General features: G+C 37.4%; 1 protein-coding gene across 1 annotated transcript; it reads right to left on the minus strand.

The window, feature by feature from the left end:
* Positions 1 to 18,197: 18,197 nt before the first annotated feature.
* Positions 18,198 to 22,935, minus strand: LOC113231976. Its single transcript, XM_026466573.1, has 2 exons — positions 22,839 to 22,935; positions 18,198 to 18,602 (listed from the first exon to the last, which is right to left on the minus strand). The coding sequence occupies exons 1-2, from the start codon at positions 22,896 to 22,898 to the stop codon at positions 18,225 to 18,227; spliced, it is 438 nt and encodes a 145-aa protein (XP_026322358.1). The 5' UTR covers positions 22,899 to 22,935; the 3' UTR covers positions 18,198 to 18,224.
* Positions 22,936 to 27,757: the final 4,822 nt, after the last annotated feature.

The raw sequence follows: 27,757 nt of genomic DNA on the forward strand, positions 1-27,757 counted from the left end.
ATTTATAAAATAAACTCTATATCTTCAGTTTTCAAATAATGCTTCGTAATGTATGATTTATAGTATTTGTTGTTTTGATAACTGCGTATAAATTCCTAACTCATATTGTTCAGTAATGCAGGTAACAAATATTTCCAATTACTTTTTCCATAATAGTTATTGAATTTAGGTATTATGAATTTCTTTCGATGAATTATTTTTCTTAATGTAGTGTGACGGGGGTACAGGATAATCTTTGTGAAGTTATGATATTCATCTGTTATGCGTGGTAAATGAAGTTTTCTAAATTCGTTCTGATCTGAATGTTCTGGGCAGTGTTTCGGAATTAATTCTACTGCTCTCGCGCTCATAGAATAGGAAATTTCCTATTTTGGGACCTGGTAATTGGTGTAGTTGTATGGCACACTATTTTGGTTATAATTACAAGTACATGAATGAATGCTGTTTTATTTATTTCTCAATCACAAAACAGGCTTAAGAGTAAGGAACTTAAGGTTAATTACAAGACTAAAAATTGGTCAGACTGTTTTGTGAGAGACTGGTACATAACTATCTAATAACTGTCCTTTGGCCAAATTAGACAGCACTCTGATTTGTAATTAATAATGTCATATTTACTGCGCATAATTAACAACATCGAATGCTGTTGAGGTCCAATAAATAATGATATAAAAATTGAAATAAGATTTGTACAATGGCGGCTTCTTTTTCGATATTAAAAAAAGGTTTGACTTATACCTTTTTCTAGCAGCAGTAAATTTCCTTGCGTAAAGGGTCCGTGTAGTACTGCCACCGTGCCTCCCGTCCTGCCGCCAAGCGGTAATGTGAGCACTACTGCGTACCGATTTTAAAGGGTGCTTTTGTTACGTCTCTTCATGAGAGGTGCAGTGGCAGTTCCCCGCAGATCTTTACGATTTTACTAGTAACGTCACTTGTTGTAAAACTTATATGGTGTCACCATACCGTACTGCTTGAGAAACTGTTTTTTTTTTGTACAGACGTCAGCACATCAAGTTACACGTTAACGGATCTTGTTCCGTTACATTAGAAGCGATATTCGAAAGTGTATATATAAGCTTGAGGTAAAATTTAAAAAGCAAAACGTCAAAGCATTTCCTTCATATTTTCCACCGGCCGCCATCATTCACGTTCGAGTGCTCTGTCAACTAAGCACGAAAACTCGTTCTCACGTCACCTGGTACGTGTTTCCAATATTTCTAATGAAATAATATTCGAATTGTGGTGAAAAAGATTATTCTGATAATATCGAGTACGAGATTATGGAAAAATATGAAAAACAGCAACGCAGACAACTAAAAAGAAATGATCGTGAACGTAGCTATCAATTATGAACAACTGAGTCCACATTACTTGTAATATAATACATTAGAAGCAACGTAACCATGCTTGAAGAACCGAGTTGCTATCTACAATTTTGCTAAACATGTCTAATGTGTATGCATAAGTTTAGTGCAAAATCTCTCTAATTCATACTCACAGAACAATAATACAGACAACTAGACAACTAGAAAGAAATGATCGTGAACGTAGCTATCAATTATGAACAACTGAGTCCACATTACTTGTAATATAATACATTAGAAGCAACGTAACCACTTGAAGAACCGAGTTGCTATCTACAATTTTGCTAAACATGTCTAATGTGTATGCATAAGTTTAGTGCAAAATCTCTCTAATTCATACTCACAGAACAATAATACAGTAGAAGTGCATAGTGAGCGTGCCACGTGGGCCAACAGTACGCGGAGTTCTACATACTTGAGCTCAGTCCGCCATTTTGTATGTTATGGTCGTGTCAATTATCTCACGCAAAACTTCGAAAATCGTGAAAAAGAGCCTTATCTTACTAATTTGGAGTGCAAAAATGATGGTCACACCTGTAATATTATCATTGGTGGTGTTTTATATCATCGCTAGGTCTTATTTTGTTTAATTATAATAATTTTTCCATTTTCTGTTCATCGTAATTTTTTTTTTGTTATGAGAAACGAAAATAAACTTTATACCACTGTTATATGGTCGACTTTTTTTGGAGAATGTATAGGCGTTAATTATTCATCGTCTCATAGACTTTCAGCGTTAACTACTAGATGGCAGCACATTGAATAAAATTTCAATATAAAATCAAAACGTCGTAACTTGCAATACTAAGAATTTAACTTACAACGATGTGCAAACTGGGTAAAATTTAATTTACATTTAACAATCTGGAATTTGTTACATCTTTTTAAATTAGAAACTACAAACCAAACATTATCAAGATTTCATAGTATTTAACGTAAGATTGTGTGAGAATTGGCGACAGCGTTTTTGATAGTAATTTCATTGCTTTTTTTCCTTCCGTGTTCGTACCCTTGGCAAAACAAAGTCGCCTTCGTGATTATACGTCAAAAGTGCTCTAGTCACAAAAATAATACTAACTATATGAAAGAAATTATGGACATTACCTGTATTACAATTTCATTTATATACATACTTTTCAGATGCGCCATATGAACCAAGATCGATGACAAGTATCGGGTGACCCACCAGACGCTCAAATGAACGACTATACAGCTATATAATACTTCCCGACTTACCCAACTGCTTCATTACGCCCACCTATAACTGGTGCACTTCGTCTAGGAGAACCTGAACAAATGTCACCCACAGAACATTTTTTATGTAGTAAGTGACGGGACGAACAAGTCGTGCGCCTGCTGGTGAGCGACATGCCTGTCCATAATAGTTGCCGTGCCATTCAGAGCTTTAAATCACAAAGATCTGAGCGACACTGCCACTGCGCCCTTCACTCTGAGACTTACATTGCAGCTTGGTGACAGAAATAAGTAAGGTGGCCATATTTCCCAGGACGAACTTTTTCACAAGAAGCTCTACTGCTACTAAAATTACCGCCCTCTGTTCAAATGCTGCACCAAATGGCGGCTCCGGTACATTTAGCTTTCTCAATCAATTGGCGCCCCAAATGACTTCTGGATTTGGCGAACCCCCAGAATGATGAATTGTCATAACTAGTGGAGATAGACCCTTCTGTGACAAAAGACTTACGGCAACGAGATCCAAATTGATATTTCCGCACGTATACAACCGCTACCATAAGGTGAACAGAAGAAACCTGTATAAATAACGTGCTATTAGACAATTACTGACCACCAAATAGTAAGTAACCTTAATTGACGCTCCTAGAGATGAAGAGTGAGTTAAAACCCAATCAACCTGGCAGGGTTTCAACCGGGCTTTTACCCATTTCTACCCAAAATCCTGGGCGGAAACGGCGTATAAGGAATTTGGTGTAATGTCATACTTACTTCAAATTTCGGTGTAAAAAAAAATATTTTTTTTACTAAAAAGAGGGTACTGTCCTGTGGATTCTCGCTATTAAGGATATAATAATAATAATCGCTCTAAAGTACGGACTAGTGCAAAAGAGGTTGCTATATTACAAGTATTCACCGGAGCCAATACTCGAAGATGACCGCACCAAAATCTATTGGGATCGATCTATTATCACGGACAGGACTATTCTTGCGAATAAGCCTGATATTGTGATATTGGATCGATCGCAGTCGAGGGTATTTCTTGTGGACGTCACCATCCCGCATGACGAGGGTCTCGTAAAAGCTGAAACCGAGAAACGCCGGAAGTATCTCGACCTGGCGAACGAGATCACCGACATGTGGGATGTGGCCTCCACTGAAATAATCCCAATTGTTTTGTCCGCAAATGGGTTAATTCCAGTCAGCCTTTCTAACAGCTTGAGGCGGTTGGATTTCTGTGGTGTGTCGCTTCCAGCTAAATGCAGAAGGCGGTCCTGCTCGATACGGCACGTATTGTTCGCAGATTCTTGGACCTGAGTCCCTGACCCCGGCCGACTGTGCCATTGCCGGGAAATACCGCCTCTCCCATTTAAAAAATCAAAATTAATCTTTTAGGCCTTGGGAGAGGCGAGAGTTTAAAATAAATACAATAATAATAATAATAATAACGCACACGGGTCGCGGGTGCCATGGACACACTCGCAGACAACCACAAATTACACCCAAACTCACGAAAGAAATAATTGAAGGCCATAAACATATTTTTCCCAGCCTGGGAATCGTACATTGGACCTCTGTGTGGCAGTCCGGCATGGTAACCGTTCGGCCACGGAAGCAGTTAGTAAGTGCATACGATTTAACGATTTATTGTAACACATTTTATGAACATGTAAAGTGAATGTAAAGGTTGTTACATTACGCACTGTAGACAAGAGAGACAAAAACATTAAATAGAAACAAGAACAAGCATCTGGTAAATAGTAGCATCTTACTAGCAGAATTTTTGCTACTCATTATAATAAATAATGAGTAGCAAAAATTCTGATTTTGTCGTAATCATGACAGTCAACGAACACAACTCTAATAAAATTATAAATGGCGGCCATTAAATTCTCTCTGGCAGCCATTATTCAAACGCAATATTACGAAGGAACTTTGAATTATACAACTTAAAGGAGAGCCTTATAGATCGATTTCAAAATACCAAGCTGTTTTGTAATCGGGCGCTGACTTGTAGATGACCATCTCAAAAGCGGTACTCAAGAGAACTAACAAGAAAAGAGATGTGACGAGGAGGATGGAAGCAACTTCAGAGTGCGATGTTAATCATTTTATTCCACCTTCCCCTTTCCATCATTCGGGGACTAGACGTATGCTGGGGTTAAACTCCTATGTTGTGGATATTCCAAGGCTATGGAGTGGAATTCTCTGCTTGCAGACTTATTCCCCGAACGTTATAACTTGAGCGTTTTTAAGGCATTTCAAGACGAGAGTGAATAGACATTATTTAGACCAGGTGTGTACATCGTCGACGTCATTGATACTTTTCATCAGGTGAAATGGAAGTCAAATGCGCGCTAATTGGAGAAGCCTGAACACAAGAAACTGCAGGACAGCTCCCTGAGACAATTATCTCATTCAGAGTCGCTTTCACTAGAATATTAGGCAAACCAAAAAAGCGCAGCGCTGTCTCACAACGATTTATTTTAGGTCTTAAACTGATAAGTTTATGACCTAAGTTCATGTACATTAATGGCGAATCAGAATTCTATTTACTAGGCAACAATATTTAAATTCCTCTGAATAATGAAAGTTAAAACGTAAAGCCAAATAAATAGAGCGACAGTTAGATTCACGAGGTCGCTGTGCGGGTTGAGCGCGGTGAACTTTGTGTCAAATAAATGCGTGCTTAGTGTAGTGTAATAAGGTTCCATCTGCAAAATGACAATTTTTCATAAGAGACGTTCTATGAACGAATTTGGTCGATAACATTTTTATTCTTATACAGGAGAGTTATAAAATTACAAATAATACATAATTTGTTTCATGTAGTTCGTATTAGTTTTATGAATTTCATGTGATATATTCAAGTCCAGTTTTGACGTATGATCAATTGACCACATGTAACGTTATTCATTCGTCACTAATGTTTCAAATAGTTGGCGTTGTATTAATGTCACGTCGGGACTCCGATTCATAAATAACCTAACCTCCGGTTAAAAAAACCGACCTCAAAAGTCATTCAACCCCTAGTTTGCCACCCTTAGAGGTGCAATATTTTCTTTAAATTTAAATGGGAACACATCTGAGGTACCTTCTTTCCAACAAAAAAAGAATCATCAAAATTAGTTGACAAATGGCGGAGTTATCACGTAATATACATACAAAAAAGAAAACCTACAAATGAATTCAGAACCTCCTCCTTTTTTTGAAGTCGGTTAATAACCTTCATTTTAGCAGTATTCATGTTTGATTTCAAAGCTAAAAGAAAACAAATGAACAAGGACAGCATTTTCAAATTTAGAAACTAAGATTTTATTTGAAAATAGTTTGTATATTTTGTATATTTTACGTATTTATATACGCGCCGTAAACGCGTGTACGCGCGTATGTATCGCGCATTTTGATAAGAGATAGTTTAAATTTTAGTTTTGTTTGTTAATTTCAGTTAATTTTTGAAATGAAGCAACTACATGAAATGCTATATAAGCTTCTTGCTTGTAACGCAACATTTGCGCGCGTTTGAATCGATTTACTACAGTGTGTCTGCGGCGCGTGTAAGCGCAAATGACACACGTATACGCGCCGATTACGCGTGTTTACGGCGCGTGCAAAATATAAAATACGCCGTGTGCAAAGGCTCTTGTGCTAAATCTCAACTTACTCTGAATTTATTACATAAAATAATTTTGTTATCTGAGATTGGTGGCAATAAAATGTATTAAGTACAGCTTTATTATTTACTATGAAATAAAGTGCCTTGGCAGAAAGCTAAGACTAAGAACGCGAAGTAAAGTTCCTAGAATGGTATATAGAAAAATATCAAAAGCACCTATTTGCTAACTAGCAAAGTGGTTTCTAGCTCAGAAGCAGCTGTCTGATTCAATTTCCTGCACTGGAGTTAAACTAGTGGCCGGATATCCATTTATTTTACCCCGGTTTCAGTGCGCAAGCTGGAGCCGATTTACAAAGGTCCTTGACAGTTGGTTATTATAATCAGTGACATATGCATAGACGTCGGTTGGAAATGTAGGGGCGTTTCTTCGCATCTGAAATGGGTTCACATTACACTCTATGAATAATGGTGACAAGTTTTCACTCGTAACTTATTGCTGATATTTCACTGAACTCTCGTTTATGTAAAGTCGTGTTGGGTCCGTTGTTCTTAAAGTGTTAGGGCGACTTTTGGCAGCTTTATTCCCGAGTTCCAAAAATATACAAAAATGTATTGATAACTAGGTATAAACTAAAACGTAGAATTATAGTAGTGAAGTTCATGAACGGCTTTTCGTTGATTTTATAATTATTGGATCAGTTTTCGCCATCATAATTGAATGTAAAGTTTTCATTCATATCCGCTCACACGATTCATGCGTCTCTGGAAGCATACCACACCTAGAGGTGCCGGTGATGATTTTATACCAATTTATCGGATATCGAAGTTATAACAGGTAAAAGAACTAATACTAATTGCTATTTCGGTAACTACTCTAGCAAACCATAAAGTTTTTAATGCCTGGGTCTGTCATTTAAAAAAATAAACAACTTCAAAAATACGTCACGACAATCGTGTGTGTTATTGTTTGTGCAGGTGATGTCGGTGTTTATTTATTGAAAACATACCGTAAGTTGCGTTTTTTAAGTTTACCATGAATATAAGTGTTTATAAACTATACTTTAAGGAGTAATTTCATGGTAAACATTAGAACCACTCAAACGGAATATTATCATATTTACCCAAGTACACCAAAAATTTCATTAGTGCTTTTTAAGTGCAGGATTTGCGGTGTATTACTGCATTTTATTTGAGATGTTTTTGTTGTAGTACGGAGGGTATTTATTTAGCAATGCAAAATAATAATTTTTATTTTTTTAAACTTGTATTTAAACTGAATCCTTTTCTAATTTGTGAAACCAAATAGCCGCCATTTTGCGGTAGGATGAGCGCATCGCGTGAGCGGATAATGAACTCTGGGCTTTTGTTGTACATACCTGCACGGGCTTTAGGAGGTCAGCAGTTAGGTACCCATAACTGAAGCTCGTTGAATCACAAAATCACGCGTCTAACGCTCTCCGCACAGCATGGTCAAAGATGATATCAATTCGTCCAAGAAAAACGTAGATAAAAATAAAATATAAAACAGTCAACTATGTACAAATCAAAAGTAATAAACGCGAGTGTACGTATAGAAAATGTGGGGCGAGGTATAATAAAATCGAAATTGATTGGGCGTGTATTGTGTATGTAATGTGTTCTCATGCCATTAGTAAAGTGGTTCTGAATATACGTAAGCACGACGCGACTGCCACAGCTGTTAGATATCTGATATTTACTCAGAAAAAAGAAACTAAAAATAATTTTAAAAGATTGTCTCGATACCTCCAATCATCGAGTATATAACCAAAAATAGAGACGAATTAGGGCCATCCGTCATCCAACTCATCAGCCACACGGGCCTTCTATCACTTTCAAACATCAACTCTCGTTTGCGCTGAAATCACAAATTAGAAAGCTGAAATAGGACAGCGCTAACAACTGCCTTTTTTCCCCCATTTCCTTAAGCAAAGGTCAAGTTACACTGGTCGTTTGAAGTGAAACAGTTGACGGGTGTCGTCACTATACCAACAAAATTTTTGAACCTGTCTGTTTTTATTTCCTTTTTTCAAAAATTCATTGTTTTTGCTTTTTCTTTTTTTTCACAGAATTCGAAGAGCATAATATTAGTAAATAAACACTGCTGTTTACAAAAATAACAGAAAGTGACCAAAAAATAAATTGGCGTAGCGTTCATTGGAGGTATCGATTTGAAGGAGGTAACCGATTTGCAATTGTTTTTTTATTGTTTGTTTTGGTGCTGGTATGTCGTTCCAACATTACACTGCAATACTGCGATTTTGAACTATGCCTACAGCGACAAGCATTGCAAGCGAAACTTTATCGTGAATAAAGCGCACACCGCTGCAGTGTCAGTTTGTAGGAAAACCATTTAGCCGTTCCCTGAGAATATGCCAAGTGGCACATTTTTTTTAATTATCTCGATTTAGTGGCAGCGATACGGAAGTTATTATGTAAGTTTTTACTAGAATTATGGTAAAATTGTCACTAAGTTAGCAGGTTTGGAATTGGAATGTCAACAACGTACGTTGTACAATTTAAATAATTCAAATAAAAAATTTAAAAAATTGTGAGCCTTAAAAGCGGTTACACACGGATACTTTTGGCAGCGATGCAAGCAAGCGATACAAACGCGTGATTGCATCGCTACACTTGGGATTCATAGGCAATTGCATCGATGCAAACGCGCGCTCGTGAAACGATTGCATCGCTACACTTGCCATTTATAGGCGTTGCATCGATGCAAACGCGCGACTGCATCGAAATAGTTTATAGTTTTGACAAGAGGTCTCTTGCCAATGTCAATGTCAGAATGAGATTGAGCCGGTGTGACCATTTGTGGCAGATTTTTGCCATTTGGGCAGATTAATTTTTATTCATTTTCATTGCGGCGGAACATGTTGACGTTGTATTAAACGATTCAGAGTTTGGTAGATTTGGGAATATTCAGCAAGTTATTTATTATTTTTGGGAACAAACTGAAAACTAGTTGTTTTCTGCTAGTACGAACAAATATCTAAATACAGCTAAATACAGGATAATATTGCAAACATAACCTATGTCAACTTTATAGCCCCAGCTTCTACAGTCTGAACTCAATTTGCCTTTTTGATGCTTTGAATCACTAGATGTTATAAATGATCATAGGGTATCTAGAAAAGTAATTTAAAAAATCCCGGTCTCTTGGGCTTGAAGCATGTTATTATATTTAGTACAACTCTTCAATATGCGAAGCCTAATGGTTTGCATTGTACTGGATGAGGAGATCCCGGGTTTGATTACCGGTAATTTGGAAAACGAGCTTTTTTAAACTGGCTGGGTGAGTAATATTAATTTTTCACACATTACCATTGACTTACAAATAAATGGACGGGTCTAATACAAAAACCACGAAAAAAATGTCCCAAGTCAACCTATTAGACGTGGCGACATGTAAAGGAATATGAAAAAGCTAAAACGTTGAATTTAAATTGTAATGCCATCGCAGTACTGTCTAATTTTGCTTGCTTCGCTGTCAGTCGAACAAACGAAGACTAAAGCGTGAATGACGCTCTGTATACGATTTTAACGCCCTATAAGTTCGGACACTTTTTAGCGCGGACCTGACGTCCATATAATTGTAAGTCAATGCACATTACCTTCTAAAATCTAGGCTCACGCGTTGAAATATCTCGCCTTAATTGAACACGTGCAGCTCGCGCGCAGCACACGTGCAGTGCATTCGCCGTATCTGTACACACCGTAAGTTATTTTATTTTTGCTATCTTTTTGTCGCACGGAAACTAAATTACGAAGTAAACTGTTTTTCTTTCTTCCTTTCTTTCGGAATATATTTTCCCTTGCAAAACAAATGACAAGTCGACGTGACGTACAATTTTGATGGGAATGTATTATTTATGTCACAATAACATAATATTCAGTCACATGTCCGATGGGACAATCTTAATAACTTTTTCCATATTCATGGGTAATGAAGGGGCTATATTACTTTTTGAAATGAGAGAAATTGAGATATCATAAAAAAACAACATTTATACAAACGTCTTGGGTTATATTCTAACCCAGAACTGTACGCTAAGCGCGTTCCTAGAATTTATAGACTTAGTGATTAATAGTAATAAATGAATAAATACAATGAAGGTTACAAATCGACTCCATTTCAAGTAGAAATATTGTATCGCTTTTGGTATATACGGATGCTATGGAAATGTTATAAGTTGGAGATGTAATTCTACAAGGGTATAGGTGCGTAGATATTGATTAAAGGTGTCACTACGCTTGTTACCGCATAATCGGCTTGAGCCGTTTAGATAAAGCTTAACACTGACTCAACAATGCATCCAATCCATCTGCATCCAAGCGTCGACGCGCGTCTACGCCCGTTTCCATATTTGCATAACACAAATTTGTACCTTAATAATGAGAAAATAGAGATGAATATACTATAGGCGAAAAACATGACGCGTCGCGACGCTTCGACTCTGCGCCATTGTGAGTTGAGCCTAATAGTGTTAGACGATCTAGGTCAGAGGTACCCAAACTGTGCCCATTTTTTTATATGTTGAGTATGTGCGTTATTTATTAATATTGATTTTTTTACGAATTCATCAACATCAATTGTATTTTTGACAGCTGACGCAGTGTTATTCACTTTGATAAATTTAGGTATATAGTTTTAGCAGCTTTAGAGCTCTTTGTTAAAGAGTTCGTCCAGGGAAGTGCTGTGCAAAGCAGTAATGTGAGCATTACTGCGTTCCGGTTTTGAAGGGTAAGGGTACTGTTGAAGTTACTGCCAAATGGAACTTTTCAACTTATGTCTCGCGGTGACGGGCCCAGTGGCAGTGCCGCTTAGATCTTGCGATTTAAAGCTGTGAGCGTCACTGCAACTGTCATGGACAGGCGTGTCGCTTAACATCAGGCGCACGACTTGTTCGTCCCGTCACTTGATATCATAAACAAAATCGTTCTACGTGGTGATTCTACCTATGAAAACGAACTACTTAAAAATATTGAATTTGCGATAATATATCAAGTTCTCCATACAATTTCTCGATAACCACTGCTTTATTGCTGCGGTGAATGGCGTGTGCATTTTCAGCCGGAATTGCGAACACGCGAACTGAATAGTGAGGCTGACCATGATTAATTTTAGGGCCGCGTGTTCACCCAAACCGATTCGGCACGAGTTGAATTTTATATCCTGTTTTTTATGACTTACTTACAAATAAAACAGTTTCTTTCGCATCTACATCGCGAATATATTTTATTATTATCCCTTTCCTGGATAGTAATGGCGGCGTTTACCGTAAAATGATATATTCGAATAATTACTGTACGTACGGTATGAATCTTTTTTTTACAGCGTCAAGTGACGGGACGAACAAGTCATACGCCTAATCGTAAGCAACAGCCTGTCCATAACAGTTACAGTGCTTCAGATTGCAAAGATTTGAAGGGCACTACCACTGCGCCTACTACCGTCACCCTGAGACATAAACCCTTCAAAACCGGAACACAGTAATCCTGATATTACTGCTTGATAGATAGATAGGTAAGATGGCAGTACTACACTGGACGAACTCTAACACGAGGAGATCTATTGTTATTATTATTATTATCTAAAAAAAAAACGTTTAAGCTAAAGCTGCGGGAGCATCTGTTGAATTTGCAGAAATTGGGGATACGAGTGGCTAGGGTATTTGCGGTTGTCTCTTGTTTGTCCACGTACAGGGTCGGGAGCGCGTCGTGCTTGACATTTAAGATTTAATTTCAACTCTGTGCCGCTTGCGATAGGAACGGTCCAAGGTCCAAGGTGCCGGGCTTGTTATGCTCTTGGCTGTACCTCATTTCAGGACTGCAAATAGTGTATTATGTGTGGAGGTTGGGAGGAAGAAGATTGAAAATTGAAAATTAATAATTTACAAATGAAATCAGATTTTTGTTGGATTACGAGTGGCGTCTCTATCCTATAGGGTCCTGGCAGAATACCAGCGTCGCGGGTAGCCGCGTCATTTATGCTGAGCCAGCGCCTTTTTCACTGCCATGACTTCCAAGTATAATATTAGTAGATAAGAATATCATTATTGTTATATATAAGTCAATGCCTATATCATGTATCTGATGTCATGGTGGTGAATAAAGCTTTTATCTATCTATCTATCTATCTATTATTATTTAATTTTAGGAAGACCAACGGCTATCTTACATAACATAAACTTAAATAAAAACGGCGAGCCAATTACAGGTCCTCACCGGTAGACACACATTAAGTTAATTAAAGAGCTATAAATTATAATTATATAACTAATAATTATACTATATAGGTAATGACATAATCGCACACACAACAGTTAGCTACTCGCCAAAAAACAAACCACTAATAAGACGCTTCACCGATGCAACACTAGTGTTAAAAAGGTCAATATCAACCTGCTTAGACAATGCATTGAAACTATTCCTCGCACGCATGAGATATGCATTCCGCCGAAAGTTTGAAGAGGCCAGAGGTACGCACAGAGGTGAATTAAACCTAAGGGTCTTTGAAGGGGCTCTAAGAGAAATCTTGGATACGAGTTCCGGGGAGTCAACGGCACCAGAAGCAATTTTTTTCAAAAACACTAGATCAGCAATCTGACGCCGCATCTCCAGTGGCAAAAGATGATGTTTCTTGCATATATTCAGATACTGATTTGACTCGTATCGCTCCCCAGTTCGAAAACATAAAAACTTAATAAATCTTTTTTGTACATTTTCAATTCTTGATATATAGGTAAGGTATTGGGGATTCCAGACTTGTTACTAATGAACCAAGGTTTTACAGAGCGAATTCCAACCGTTCTCTTTATAGTTGCCGCCTACTGCTTCTCCACGGAGAAATATCAACAACGTACAGACAAAATTACAAGATTCACACGCACACATTTTGTGAAGGGACGTTATACACACATATCTAATATGTGCACACACTGACAGTAGGGACTGTGAATACCGACATGTTTGTATGCAAGACCGTACATGTCAGTGCTTCGCCAGTGAGTGCGTTTTGTGGTTGTTTATCTTGTTTGCGTTGGAACATTCTGACAGTTAAACTTAGATTACATTTGTAATTTGAGCAGTTAAATTATGCTTATGTTTTGGCTTTAAACGTATAATATTTTATTATTTTTATATTATGCATAATATTTTAGTAATTCAGTTAGTCAACAATGTGTACTGCAATAGAGTTTCTTTAGTACATAATTATGAAACGTGTTTTTATACTTTAAATCAGGTTAGTTAGGTAGATATTTTATGAGATGTAGGTGATGATTTACTTCGATTTGGTTTAAATACTATTAGTAATCAAAATCACCTCACTTACTATCTTCCAATTTGTTTTTGTAATTTCATCTCACAACGGCAAACACCTTAGTACTGTCATAGCCGTATTTTCTCATGCACAAGAAACATTTGCAAGTACTATAGCAGTACAGCTATGCTTGTTGACGGGATCAGCCGTCAGTGATAAAGCGTAATAATTATATTGAATCAATATATAAGCAATGCGGCGTAGAGAAAAGTAGTGACAATTTTGAGCGCAGTATAATTCCAATACCTTGCATAACGGTTATTCGACATAACGACTGTGAACTGGCAACCGGTACTATCTCAATTTTTACAACTTTACGTTGACTTTACCGGTGAAGAAAAAAATTGTTTGAGTCTTTTTTATACCATCTGGTTTACTAAATAAAAATGCGTAGTGTATGTGTAATAAACTGATACCATACCAGTTTGAAAGAATCGGAAATGTTGGTTTGTTTCAAAATTTGAGAATAAGCGATTTAGATCCGATGTTGAATAAATCTCACTTCGAAATATGTGAAATTCAAGATTCTATCATTTTTGAACGTAAAATTTGATTCTCTATAATTCAATAAAACCGTCGTTAGAATTTTGTAAAAAACAAACAAAATATATATACTAAACTCAAAATGAGACACATTTTATTTATGTGAGCTATTACTGGCCGAAACAGTCCTTATTCAAAAATATTTAATTGTTTTTTCTTTTTATATTTAAATGTATTTGCGCAAGTGCGATATTATTTACATATGTGCAATAAACCTTAACAAGAAAATACACTTTTTGAGTTATTACACTATTGTATTAACAGTACGAAATATTTCAACCGGTGTATAGCAATCGCAAAAACCTAAGAACTCGAAATTAAATCAGAATTATGGAAAAGTGACATTAACTACCGATCTTCATGTGATCTCTTAAGCTGCATAAACGGCAGAACACTCCTATTTCACACAAACAAATAATACACAAACAACACAAAAAACAAAACAACTACGGTAAAGAAAGAAACATTGCCGTGAACGAACTTTTTGGAAATAAGTTACGGCAGTCGACAGAAGCACCTTTGTTATGTACATATTTAGGTTGATTTGTGGGCTCGTGAACGTGTAACTAACATCGTTACTTAGCGTGACAAGTGTAACCTTGTAAGTAGCATTATTTCAGCGCAATCTTGCTACGGAACCATGTAATAAGATCCACTTGGCAAAGCGATAATAATGATGCCATTACAGCAGGTAAATATGTTTTATTTGACTAAACAGAAATATAGCAACGAGAGTAGCGAGAAAGCTAGCAGAACACTTATATTGCACAAAAGTAATTCACCGAGAATTTTCTAATTATTTTTAGTTAATTAACAGTAAAGGTTCTTGTGAAGAGTTGATGAAGAGTCCAAGGAAGTGCTGTCATCCAGCATGGGGCGATCTTATATCAACATGATCTTTAAGATTGGTACCGACCTGTCGCTGCCGGCTGTAGTCAAGGTTATGAATGTAAGAAGAAGTAGATGAACACTGGAATACTTTTAAATATTTTTATTGTTAGTTATATCTTACAAAATGCCTTAGAGTATTATACAATAAACGAGATTCAAATTAACTGACTGAATTTTTTCGTTACAATCGTTTTATAGCATACTCACCCCTACTTCGAAATAAAGATAACCACGCTACTTATCGATTTCAATATCGGAACGTTAGTCAATAACGGAACTATTATTAAGAAATTAATAAAATTGAAAGTGAAATTAGCCTGCAAAGTTTGTATATATAATCCATTTTTTGCATTTCAGTAACTCTATGCTTTAAGATACGAGTTTCAGAAAGTAACAGTCTGGAAAATAGGGACGGAGAAGGGAGGGTACTGTATTCTCGAAGAACCGGATGAAGTCAAGTGACAGAGGTATGTGACAACCCTGTACACTGGCTGATCTGGGGTCAGAAACTGAACTTGGAAGGTTCCTGTGCGCGCACAGGTTTATAGTGCCCTTAAAGAGGTTGTTATGGAGGGGCACTATAAACAAAACTTATGTAGAATAATATGGGACTGTTCAAGCGGTCAGACTTTAGAATGCACTTCTCATTACTGTTTATGATAGTAAATCCTTGGCAATTTTCAAAATTATAGATGTCGACTGTTCCATCCATTTCATAGGTATTATAGTTGAAATATGTGCTTATCTAAGTGTTTTTGTATTTTTATATATATATTTTATTATACTGTAGGTTTTTGTAGTGAACGTAAATCCGATATTGTAATTATTGTCTCCTGTGCTTAGGTCTGCAGGAAGAAATTTCTGTTAGAAATAAGCAGTAAGTTCTTTGCGTTTTCCTTGTTACTAAATGTGTTATTGTTTTTTTTCTGTACAATAAATAATTAAATAAAAAAATAAAATGTACTATATGATTATATTTTTAATACCATAATAAAGTACAATATTTTATTCAATCAATATAAACGCTTGTTTCTCTTTAAATGCTAATGCGATTCTCAAGAATAGCAACCGGTTTCAAATATTCTCAGTCGTTTAGGTTTATTCGAATGCAGTTTTAACGTTAGTTCATTGGATGATCTAGCAACGTTCTAGGCAGGATTCCTGGTGCATAAACTGCACAAAAAGTAAACATAGTAAGTGTATACTTACTATACTTGACTTGACTGTATAGTCAACTACGGTTTTTGGGAAGGTATGCTACGGTTATTGTGGATGCGAGTTCTGACGAAAATGTGTTCGGACGAGTTCTCACGAATTCGCCTAAAACAAACGCCTGTTTTTCAAATGGGATTATTTACATTGGCAGCGACGAATACGTCAGAACATGCACGAGAGCACGATGTCGTCGTCAGTTGAGCGTTTGCAAAGCGTGAGTAAAGCAAACAATCTGTTTTGGGTGTGTTCGTGCTTTGAATTTCAAGTGATTTGGTTATGACGATAACAGTTGTTTGTGGGATATGATCAAACTGATCGTAACAGAGATATTTATCGGCAAAAAGAGTGAAAGTTTGCTGCAGTACTTAACAAACATAGTACATTTTGTATTTACATATTTTTATGCGAGGTTTACATTAATTAGGATAAGCTTGCTACCATTGAACTACTTAATTTTAAACAGGCTTAAATTTTAAATCACACAATGTAAACAGAAAAATATTCGAAGTTTAAAAAGGTTTTAAATTCATGTACTTGTAGATATCGCTACAAGTTTCTTTTTATTAAGCATTGTTATACAAAGCAGAAAAATAAAAACATGTGACGGTTGTCTTCTTTGGACCACCGTCGTATTAATTGGACCACTCAGGTGCCATAATTGGACTTGAAAGGCCTACTGGTTCAATCAAAGAGCCAGTTAAATTAACGATAATAAAATGTAATGTTAATTCCTCTAAGTCAGTCCTTATTATCAATAATAATAAGCTCAAAGCTCAAATGGGATTATTCGTGCAAATAAATCTTAATTAAGTAAAAAATATTTGACAATAAAGTTTATAACTACGGCTACGCAATATCAAATCTCAATTTATACAGGCTGTACATTTGAAAGTGAGACATATTCATACATGTCATAGTAAATCATGTTACAACTTAACATAGACTAAAATAAAATTAGGATTTGGGATAGAACAAAAAATAAATCAACAAATGTGTTTTGAAGTGTACATAGGAATAGACCGATTCCCCTTACGCTTGATTTCGACTGCAATGGGAATACTACCAAGCGAGCGCGTGGCGATACAGCAACAATAACAGTGATTTCACACTTGCGTTTTAGCTTACGTTAATTATTTTTTACTTGAACTATCATCGAAATGTTTTACGTACTAAAAAGATAAGTTTATGATTTAGTAACTAGTTATCATTTAATAAGAATTGAGGTTTTTGTCGTAGTTTAAAATGTGAAATCAAATTATTTATAATGATTGATTTTTTAGTTATATACAGTTTATTTACACTGACGTGGTACGGAGCAAGTGTTTAAATTGTCCACCTATTTCCACAATCATAGTCTAGCACGGCATAGTAAATTTTGTTTTAAAATTGTACAACACAAACACATTTTGTCTCACAGTAGAAAATACTGAGATAATCCTCTCACGCAACACTTCGACACTGTTCATCTCCTCACACTATCACCACTTATTGCGTAAAGACGCACCATCTCAGTCAATTCGACGTTAGAATAAATATCCATTTTGCGGCGATCGGGCGAGCGGCAGTACAAATAATTTACGTGTCTTCGTTAGATCAATGACGCGCGTGCACTGTCTGAAATTGCAAAGTTTTTCGCCGCCGTGCCGCTACACGCCGCTGCGACGTAGCGGAAATAAGTCGTTAAAAATCAAAAACAAAAATCTGCAACAAGCACATAGAAAATTTGTATGGTAGTTCATTCCATGGCTTAGTTGGCATAGCACGGTTTGCTGGAAGATGTTTTTGTCTTAGCATTCGATCTTTGTATTAATAATTATAACAAACTAGTGGAGTAATAATTGAATATCATTGTGGTCAAACATCTTGATATTCAATAGAATAAAATATTACGAAAAATACAATTGAATTAAAAATCTCCTCCTTTTCGAAGTCGGTTAAAAACTCTTCGAAAACTTAAAGTTTCAGTACCTTTCAGTATTGATAATGGTAAATGGATAATAAAAACGGCTTAATTATTTTTTAATACTGTAATGTTGCAAAATAAATTATTCAATCAACCCATACGCATGTCATTTGAATGGCGATCTTCGACATCAGGGTAACAATCGTCTTCAAGTATTCTGAGTCCTCTACTTTCATCAATGAAGGCTGAGCAAACGTGAGTTAGAGGACACCTAGGCGTAGGTCTTTGCTGGCACGCCAACACAGGCACAGCACAAAAAATAAGTCTATAATTAACTGATTTAGGGAATGATGTAGCTTTTGGCCTGCCTTTGATAAGTGACGAAATAACGAGATTCTGTACGTTCGGTCCTAGGTGGCCGGCGGAGTGACGTTGCTTAAATCTATCTAAAACAGATCTGGCTGCCTGCAGCACTCTTCCATCCTCAATTCCCACAAATTCTCTTTGATCACAAGATTTGGTTCGAATCTGAAACAAGATAAATGTAACTTTTTTTATTAAAAAAAAACCACCTCAAAAGTTCGTAGAATTGTATACATCTATAAGAGCGCGAAACCGGATTCGTCCACTAGTTTGCCACTTAGTTAGAGATGGAATATTTTCTTAAAATGTCAATCTTTTTTTTTATGATACTAAGTAACGGGACAAATAAGTCGTGCGCACCCTCTTTCCAACAAAAACATATCAAAAGCGCTTCACAAATGTATCGCGTAGCGGGCCGAAATTATCGCGTAACAACCATACAAAAAAATAATACAATTCAATTGAGAACTTCTTCCTTATTTTTGAAGTCGGTTAATAAGGGAATTACTACAAAATATTGGTCATTAACAAAAATACCTTCGATCTGACAGGATTCGATCCTGCGTCTATGCCATACCTGGCCTACCATAACCTTTCCAATAACAATCTTATTTCAATGTAAGCTTAAAGTAACCTTATTGTAATACTACTCATATTCGTACCATGACGAACCTGTCAACCAAGTAATCTTCTTCTTCTTCTTTATTAGTGGCTTGTTTTGTGACTTTCACAATTCCGCCAACCAAGTAATGTATTATTGCAAAAGTGATTGAAAGAACGAATGATTTCCCAATATTGTCTATTCCTTACTAAAAATAGGAAAGAGATGACGCTATGTGAACTATATAATGCCATCTCTTTCTTTTTTGATGTTCCGAATCGTCTTATCGTACTATAATGTTTAAGTACTTAATGTCATTTACATTCATTGACTTACAATTATATGGACGTCGGGTCCGCGCTAAAAAGTGTCCGCACTTGTAAGGCGCTAAAATCGTATACAGAGCGCGACACTCCGCTTTAGTCTTCATTTGTTCTACTGACAGCGCGATACTGCGATGACATTACAATTTAAATTTCGAATAGGTTGACTTGGGACATTTTTTTCGTGGTTTTTGTATTAGACCCGTCGTCCATTTATTTGTAAGTCATTGTTTACATTCAAAGAATTTTGACAGTTAAAAAAAGAAAAGTAATAATACATTACCTGGTTGACAGGTTCGTCATGGTATGAATATGAGTAATATTATAATAAGCTTACTGTAAGCTTACATTAAAATAAGATTGTTTTTAGAAAGGTTATGGTGGGCCCTCTGGGCTATCGCTCACAGATGAACGGTACGGCAAAAGAACCTCGCCGCGACCACCTCGAGAAAAAGAAATAAAAAGAAGGTCGAAACGCTACGCTGTTCTTGCGGATGACGGACATTATTTTAAATGATTTGTTTGCGTGTGAATATTTCCCTGGCGATATACACCTCCAGCGTATACGTCCTTAACGAGGAGTTCAAGGTACGGCACAGATTCTCTTCATAATTTTAATTTAATTAATTTAATTTTAATTTTAGCCGTGGGGCGACGGCTTAAGAATACATTGTCGCCTCCCCATACATGCCCGTGGGGGTCGTAAGAGGCGACCGAGGGCGTCACAAGTGTCCATCTGCTTAGCATTGTGGTAGGCTCTGTGCCGACTGGATAGCGACCACAGTACACACGGCGGAAAACCCTCCACAGTGAAACGCTTTTGCGAATCGCGTTCAGGGATCAGTTGGTGTACATCCAGTGCATTTGGCCAGACCGGCAAAATGATAGTGACGGAGTGAAGATATTTGAGTTTTCCATCCGTTACTCTCATCTCTGGACTGTATTCGCACTTTCCATCAGGCGCGGTGCAGTCATTTTGTCGAGTCGCAATAAAAAAAAAAAAAAAAAAAATATTTCTTTCTATTTTTTATTCTTTATTTTCTCGATGCTATAGCCGTAAATCCGACTTTCCTTACTTTCTTCTAGAACCGCGCCTTACAGTCCACACCACCATCAAATTTAATAGGTTGCAAAACCTCCCAGCTGCTCCACGTTGATTTTGCTATTCTCCAATTCAAGTTGTTTTTCTCTCAATATACTTTGAGTAGTGAGAACCGATTTTTATTATTCTCCCGTGTCAGGTTCCGTATAGTGGCGAACTAGGGGATGAATCCGGGTTTGCGCACTTTCCGGTAACCGATTTCAATAAAACTTGGTAGTTATATGTAATTCCACGTACTTTTGAGGTCGGTTTTTTTAGTACTCTGTACTGAGATTATATCTTCCATACATTATTGAACACAAACTAATAACTAAACTATAACAGCAGATACATAAAAAATCTAAGAAAGTTTATTAGAAAACTTCTTCCAGTGTCGTACCCTGGGGCATCATGCTCAGAAGGCTGGCAACATTTCCCCTTTGAATTGCTAAACTCATTTATTCTTTGGCAGAAATAACTGCCAGCTTGTGGTCACCGGAGGTTTCTACAAAGCGATCCAACAGCTCGTTCGCTAAAATTTTCGCCTGTGATCCCCAGGGACCCAGGATTTCAACTGCAAAGGGCACAAAGCTCTAGCACTGAGCAAGGTTGGCGTATTTAAGCCTTTTGCGGTTCTTGGCGGCTCTGGTCACAGACCCTGCGCCGTCCACTTTAGCACGCACATGGGAGGAGACTCATTACATTAAATGTATAATTCATGTCATGTAAATACGTTTTCTTAAGGTTATTTTTGGTAATGCTTTTCCTTTCGCACAATTCCCATACCAGCAAAAGGATAAATTGTTTACCTGCGAGATAGCTCGGCCAAGTGCAGAAATCGTTAGATAATTAATTAATTGTACCCGATTTGTTCGGCGGCAATTGCGTTATATAATGTTGGTTTTGTAAATTAATTCAAAATATAATGTGTACCCACAATTTCCTTGTAAAATAAATTACTTTTTTTAGTTGTATTTGATGGAGCAGTAGCTGATGCAGGTTTGTACGGTATTTATAGCAGAAATATTTTCATTTTTCACAATAATTTTGAATGAAGATTGTTGTAATAATAAAAATGTAAATAAAAATTAAAATAGTGATATTTTTTAAATTGTCATGCACGTGTTAAATATCCATTGGTAACAAAGGATCAGGGGGTCTACTTTCGATCTCCGTCCGACATCCGTCCGAAACAATTACTGCCAAATAAGCAATACTTGACCAAACGAAAAGACGCGTGATGCGAATGAAGCTTCATTCTTGATACATGTCTTTTAATTTTGTAGAATATTACTTATTTGACAGTAATTGTTTCGGACGGATGTCGGACGGAGATAGAGAGTAGACCCCCAGACGGGAAGCGTCAGACGTTCTCTGTGGTTGAAGCCACTCAACATACTGGTTTTCAAGGTGTTACCATCTCTGAGGCCCCGGGTTCGATTCCCAGCCGGGTCAATGTAGAAAACATTTCTAAATTATCTCGGGATTGGGTGTTTGTGACTCCGTCGTTGTTTCCGATTTCCATAACACAAGTGCCTTAGTTACGTACTTTAGGATCGGGGCAACGCATGTGATGTATTTATTTTTTAAGTTTAGTTCAAGTTTTAAAATTCAATTGAAATCAACTATTACACAAATACTATATAATATGTATACTCATTGACTTACAAATAAATGGACGACGGGTCTAATATAAAAATCACGAAAAAAATGTCCCAAGTCAACCTATTTAAACGTAGTGACATGTCAAGGAATATATATGAATTTAAATTGTAATGTCATCGCAGTACTGTCTAATTTTGCTTGCTTCGCTGTCAGTCGAACAAACGAAGACTAGAGCGTGAATGACGCTCTGTATACGATTTTAACGCCCTATAAGTTCGGACACTATTTAGCGCGGACCCGACGTCCATATAATTGTAAGTCAATGTGTATACTACTTAATTTTACTTTTGATGGTATTATCTAAATTTTTTATATGAAATGATAATGTTATTACTTTGGTGAAGTTATGGGCTCATGGGACTTGTCAACTCATGTATCAGTGTGACGGGCGGAGTGGCAGTGATCCTCAGATCTTTGCGATTTAAAGCTCTGAGTGGCACTGCAACTGTTATGGATAGGCGTGTCGCTTACCACGAGGCGCAGGACTTTATCGTCCCGTCACCTGGAATTAAAAAAAACTGTGATACAGGTTTAGATTTATTTAGAATGTAGAATAATTGACATTGCTGTGTCCTTACAGGGTCCATGTTTGAGTTCTACTAACACGAATGCAAGAAAACATTTTGAATGTTGAATTGAATAGAATGAAGTCTTCAGTTGTGATATTGATCTTCTATACAGATTTTGTAAAACGGTTTTTACTGGGAACGTAATTAAGGTTATTTACTTACGTAAGTTACAATACACGCGGTATATATTAACTGAATGAGAAAAATATGCTGGAGTCCCATGATTGCTACAGGAATGGAGTGGAAATAAACATTACTTACCATTTTATACTTTTGTAAAAGCGTAATCAATTGTCTTGTTAGTTTTTAGGGTTCCGGGCCGAAACGGTTAAAAACAAGCTTTACGATGCGATGATTTCTCTCTATATCAGCGCTTCTGGACGTGAGATACTATTGTTGCTATAGATTTGAAATGTTACAACTTGGTTCCTTGCATCCACATCCCACAGTTACTTGTACTAAACAAACATTGGGAATGTTTCACATAAGAACAACAATTTACTTTAAGAGTTTTGTAATCCGATTATTAAACTACAGAAAATAGAATTTGAAGAATGGAAGAAGAAATTGAAATTTTAACCGCCTTCAAAAAAGGAGGAGGTTCTCAATTCGACTGTATTTTTTTTGTATGTATGTTACGCGATAACTCCGGTATTTGTAAACCGATTTTCATGATTCTTTTTTTGTTGGAAAGGGGGTACTTCCATAGTGGTTCCATTTCATTTTGAAGAAAAAAATCATCTTGAAGGGTGGCTGTTCACGCATGAAGATTCATTTTCATAAATAGCGCCTAACATTAATTTAGGAGCAATTACTTTAATGGAATTAATTTGATTTTGCTATTTCTCCAATTCAAGACGTTTTTCTCTCAATATATCTGTATGTACTTTGAGTAGTGAGAACCGATTTTTTATTATCTCCAGTGTAAAGTCCTGTATAGTGGCGAACTAGGGGATATTTCAATCAAACTTAGCAAATAGACGTAATTCCACGTACTTTTGAGGTCGGTTTTTTTAGTACTCTGTACTGAGATCCGCTTGGATTGCAGTATTTCTTTAACTAATTTTATAATGACAGACAAGTATTACCTAAATGCTTTGTGAAACTATTGCCATAAAATACAAAAAAAAGCTTATTTAATTTTTGATTGCATTTATATTTTTATTACCTCTACAATTTATAGGTAAGTATAAAAAATATTATTATGATGATTGTATAGTTTATTTTGGATAAGTAAAATCTGATGAACTAAGTGTATTATATCGTTATTTCTACATCTTTATCGATGAGATGAAGCGCCAACGTTACTTTGATGATGTCGATTGCGACGAGTCGTCATCAAAATGTCCAAAGAAACGAGGAAAAATCTGTCACAAGATGTCACTAGCGGCGACGAATGACGAAAGCTAGAATAATAAAGATCTATAATAAAAACATATATGAGAGTAAGAGTTGGTAAGAGCAAAGCTACGGTGCAGCATGGTCGTGGATTCAAGTCAGTCCCACCGGATCGGAGAAATTTTTCCATTTGTTGGACCTTTATATTAATAAAAATCATAACAAAACTAGTGGAGTAATTTCACAAAAAACCTTAACAATACAAATAGAGGAAAATTTCAAAGTTTATTTTATTTTCATATAACATCAAGTGACGGGGTGAAGGGTGGTAAGCGACACGCTTATCCAGCAGTGTAGTGTCACTTACAAAGCGTTAAATCGCAAAGATACGAGGGGCATTGTAACATTCGTCATCACCTTGAAAGTGTGCCTGTAGTTGCACCGTATCCACTCAATTGTACTCTTTATCGCTGAGTGAAGGATCGACTCCAATCGCGAAACCCAGGTTTATACACCATTGAGAGTATACGTGGTCTCTCAATTTACTTGTGTGAATTTTGCCTATTTTTATCGATGACTTCAGAATTATAGGTAAGTAATAAAATAGCATGATCATGTGTAAATATACTTTATACGTTAACGTATTTATAATATTAAACGACGGGTGGAACAAGTTGGGCGACTGGTAGTATGCAACAAGTCTTTTAATATTAATACCACTCAGAGTTTTAAATTGCAAAGATCTGAAGGGCGCTGTCACTGCATCTGTCGCCATGAGACATAAAGTATATAAGTCCCATGTGCCTGTACTTTTATTGCATTTTAGCGGAATGCATATTGCTCACATTACTGTTTGGTGACAGAAATAGGGTATGGTGGCAGTGATTCCCTGTCATAAAATTTTTCATAAGGAGCCCTATAGTTACTCTAAATTAATGTTTACTGCCGGTTTCTCTATCTACTGACCCGAGAGATAGAGTTTTTTGGAGAGACTACGGGCTCGACGGCAAGACCAGGGTACAGCGGTCGTCCGGGCCCAGCCCTTGGACTTGGGTATGGACTTGCTGGGGTTGAGAGATGGACGGCCCCGGTTTGGTATGCTTCCGGGGCTTCTGTCTCGTGAGCAGCTAGCGTGTCTTAGTAGCGGTCTAGTTGAGGGCTTGAAGCGAGGAGACGCGCGGGGCACGTGAGTTGCCCTTTAAGTTGGAAGCTATGTCTGGACATTGTCGCAGGACACTGCGACTGGCATATCCGGCACTGACCCGGAGAGCTAGTAGAGGATTAGCTAGATATCCTGCGGTCCTTCCAGCCGCTTAGGTTATTGGGAACTGGAGAGACGTCGTTTCTCGGCGTCGGGAAGTGAGCGTGCCTTACAGCTCCGCCACCAATGAGGAGATTTGGTAGTAGACTCAGAGTCAACGGGTTAGCGGTTGCAACTGCTGCCCAACATGCACCCGGGGCGGCTCACCCGAGGCACTAGCCTCTCGAAGAACCGGATGAAATCAAGTGACAGAGGTCTGTGAGAACCCTGTACACTGGCTAATCTGGGGTCAGAACCTGAACTTAGAAGGTTCCCGTGCGCGCACAGGTTATAGTGTCCTTCTCGTATGTCCTAAGGGTAGATAGGGAGGGTCACTATAATCAAAACTAACGTAGAAAGATAAGGTGCTTGCCGTTGTCCCTATCTACCGACCCGAAAAATAGGCAGTTTCAAGGAGACTACGGGCTCCCCGGTACGACCAGGGTACGGCGGGCGTTGGGGCTGAGCACTCCGCCAGTGATACGCTTTCATGTGCGTCTCTGGCAGACCCAGACTACGGACACTTGGGTATGGAGTCGCCGGGGCTTGTGGTTAGGTGCAGGGATGAACACGTTCACCTGCCCCGTTAGCATGTGACTGGGGCGTTCGTCCCGCGCGTAGCTAGCGCGTCTTAGTAATGGTCTAGGCGGCGAGACGGCGTAAGACACTGCGACCGGCATCTCCGGTACTACCTCGGAGAACTAGTAGAGGAAAAGCTAAATATCCTCCGGCCATTTCAGCCGCGTAGGTTTCTGGGAGCTGAAGAGACGCTTTGGCGTCGGGAGGTGAGCGTGCCTACAGCTCCGCCACCAAGGTGGAGATTTGGTAGTGCACTTTAGAGTCATCGGCTTAGTGGTGGCAAGTGTTAGTTACTCAATGTGCAACGGGAAATGAGCGTGCTTACAGCTCCAGTACCTATTTGAAAAACAGGGAGGGTGCTGTATGTGCACCCGGGGCAGCTCATCCAAGGCACTAGCCTCTTGAGAACTAGATGAAGTCAGTGACAACGGTCTGTGACAACTCTGTACACTGGCTGATCTGGGGTCAGTACCTGAACTTAGAAGGTTCCTGTGAACGCACTGGTTATAGTGCCCTTCTCGTATACCTTAAGGGTCTGTACGGTGGGTCACTATAATTAAAAGTAATGTAGAAAGATATGGGGCTGCCGTAGCGAAGTTCCAAAGCGATACTAACGGGCACAATTGGTGCACCTTTTAGAAATTTCATTCCTTGGTTACTTTCTAAGACGTATGAAAGTATCTTAGCAGGTACAAACGGTAGGTACAATTATTTTTGAAAAATAATTGGTTTTAAAATGTGAAATAGTGTTAAACGGATGTTTATTGGTCATGGTAACGTGTTCAGTGCCCAGATGTAACTCATCTAAAATGGAAAACTCGCAGAATTGTACATTTCACATGTAAGTACTATTTGAATTTTTACTGTCTAAAAGCACTACCACAAAAGTTTTTTACATAAATATATCCGTAAAATTATACCATTCAAGTGCATTAATAACCCACATGTATACGAATTCAATTAAAAAATATATCAAATATGTGAATTTCTAAAATTCATAACCCACTTTCATAGAGATTGACGCAATCGATAATATGTTATCGAGGTGTCATTAACTGAAAAAAAGAAAGGCAAAGGCGTGGCTTGCATACAGCCGAAATCATCTTCGTACTTAATATTATTGAATCAGAAATTTCTGGACTTAGTACTTTATATTTCATTAATATTGCATTAGTGCATTATTTTTTGTCTTCATTAAAACGAAAATTTATTTTAATAGCGTAGTTGAGGCACCCATTTTTTTAATGTTAATTATTGTTGTTGATTCAGATTTCCTCAAAACATTGTGGTACGACAGAAATGGCTTATAATGCTAAAGAGAGAAGTCTGGGTTCCCAAAGAGTTTTCAAAAATATGCAGCAAACTCATTGAGGAAAAATGGTTTTCCTTTAGAGGCAAGCAAAGAGTAAAGCTACATTTTGGTTCTATACCCACATTATTCATATGTCTTTATTTTTTATCTAAACTTTATTTATTTATATAATTAATGGATTTTTGTGTAGTACTACTCTCGTCAACAACAAATCAGCAATTTGTTGTTGTTAGAGTTCTGTTCTGTTCCGAAATACGATAGTCATATAGGATCACTTGTGTGTCCATCTGTCCGTCTGTCACAGCCAATTTACTCCAAACCTACTGGACTGATTATTTTGAAATTTGGTACACATATGCATGTGCTTCCAAAGGCCTGCTCTGTTTAGACGCACTGCCGTTGATGCCGCTTCCTGTCTAATGAACAGTGGGAGGGGTCGCAGGTCCAGCTTCGCTTCGAGGGCCGCAGTTGGAGGAGTTGTCCTCATGCAGCTAATCGTCGCCATGCAGGCTAGTCTTTGGAATTTGTCCAGCTTGTCGGTTGCGGTCGTCA

This window comes from Hyposmocoma kahamanoa, unplaced genomic scaffold (genome assembly GCF_003589595.1).
Source record: "Hyposmocoma kahamanoa isolate Upper Pololo Valley unplaced genomic scaffold, ASM358959v1 66, whole genome shotgun sequence".
In the NCBI taxonomy this organism is placed as follows: Eukaryota; Metazoa; Arthropoda; class Insecta; order Lepidoptera; family Cosmopterigidae; genus Hyposmocoma; species Hyposmocoma kahamanoa.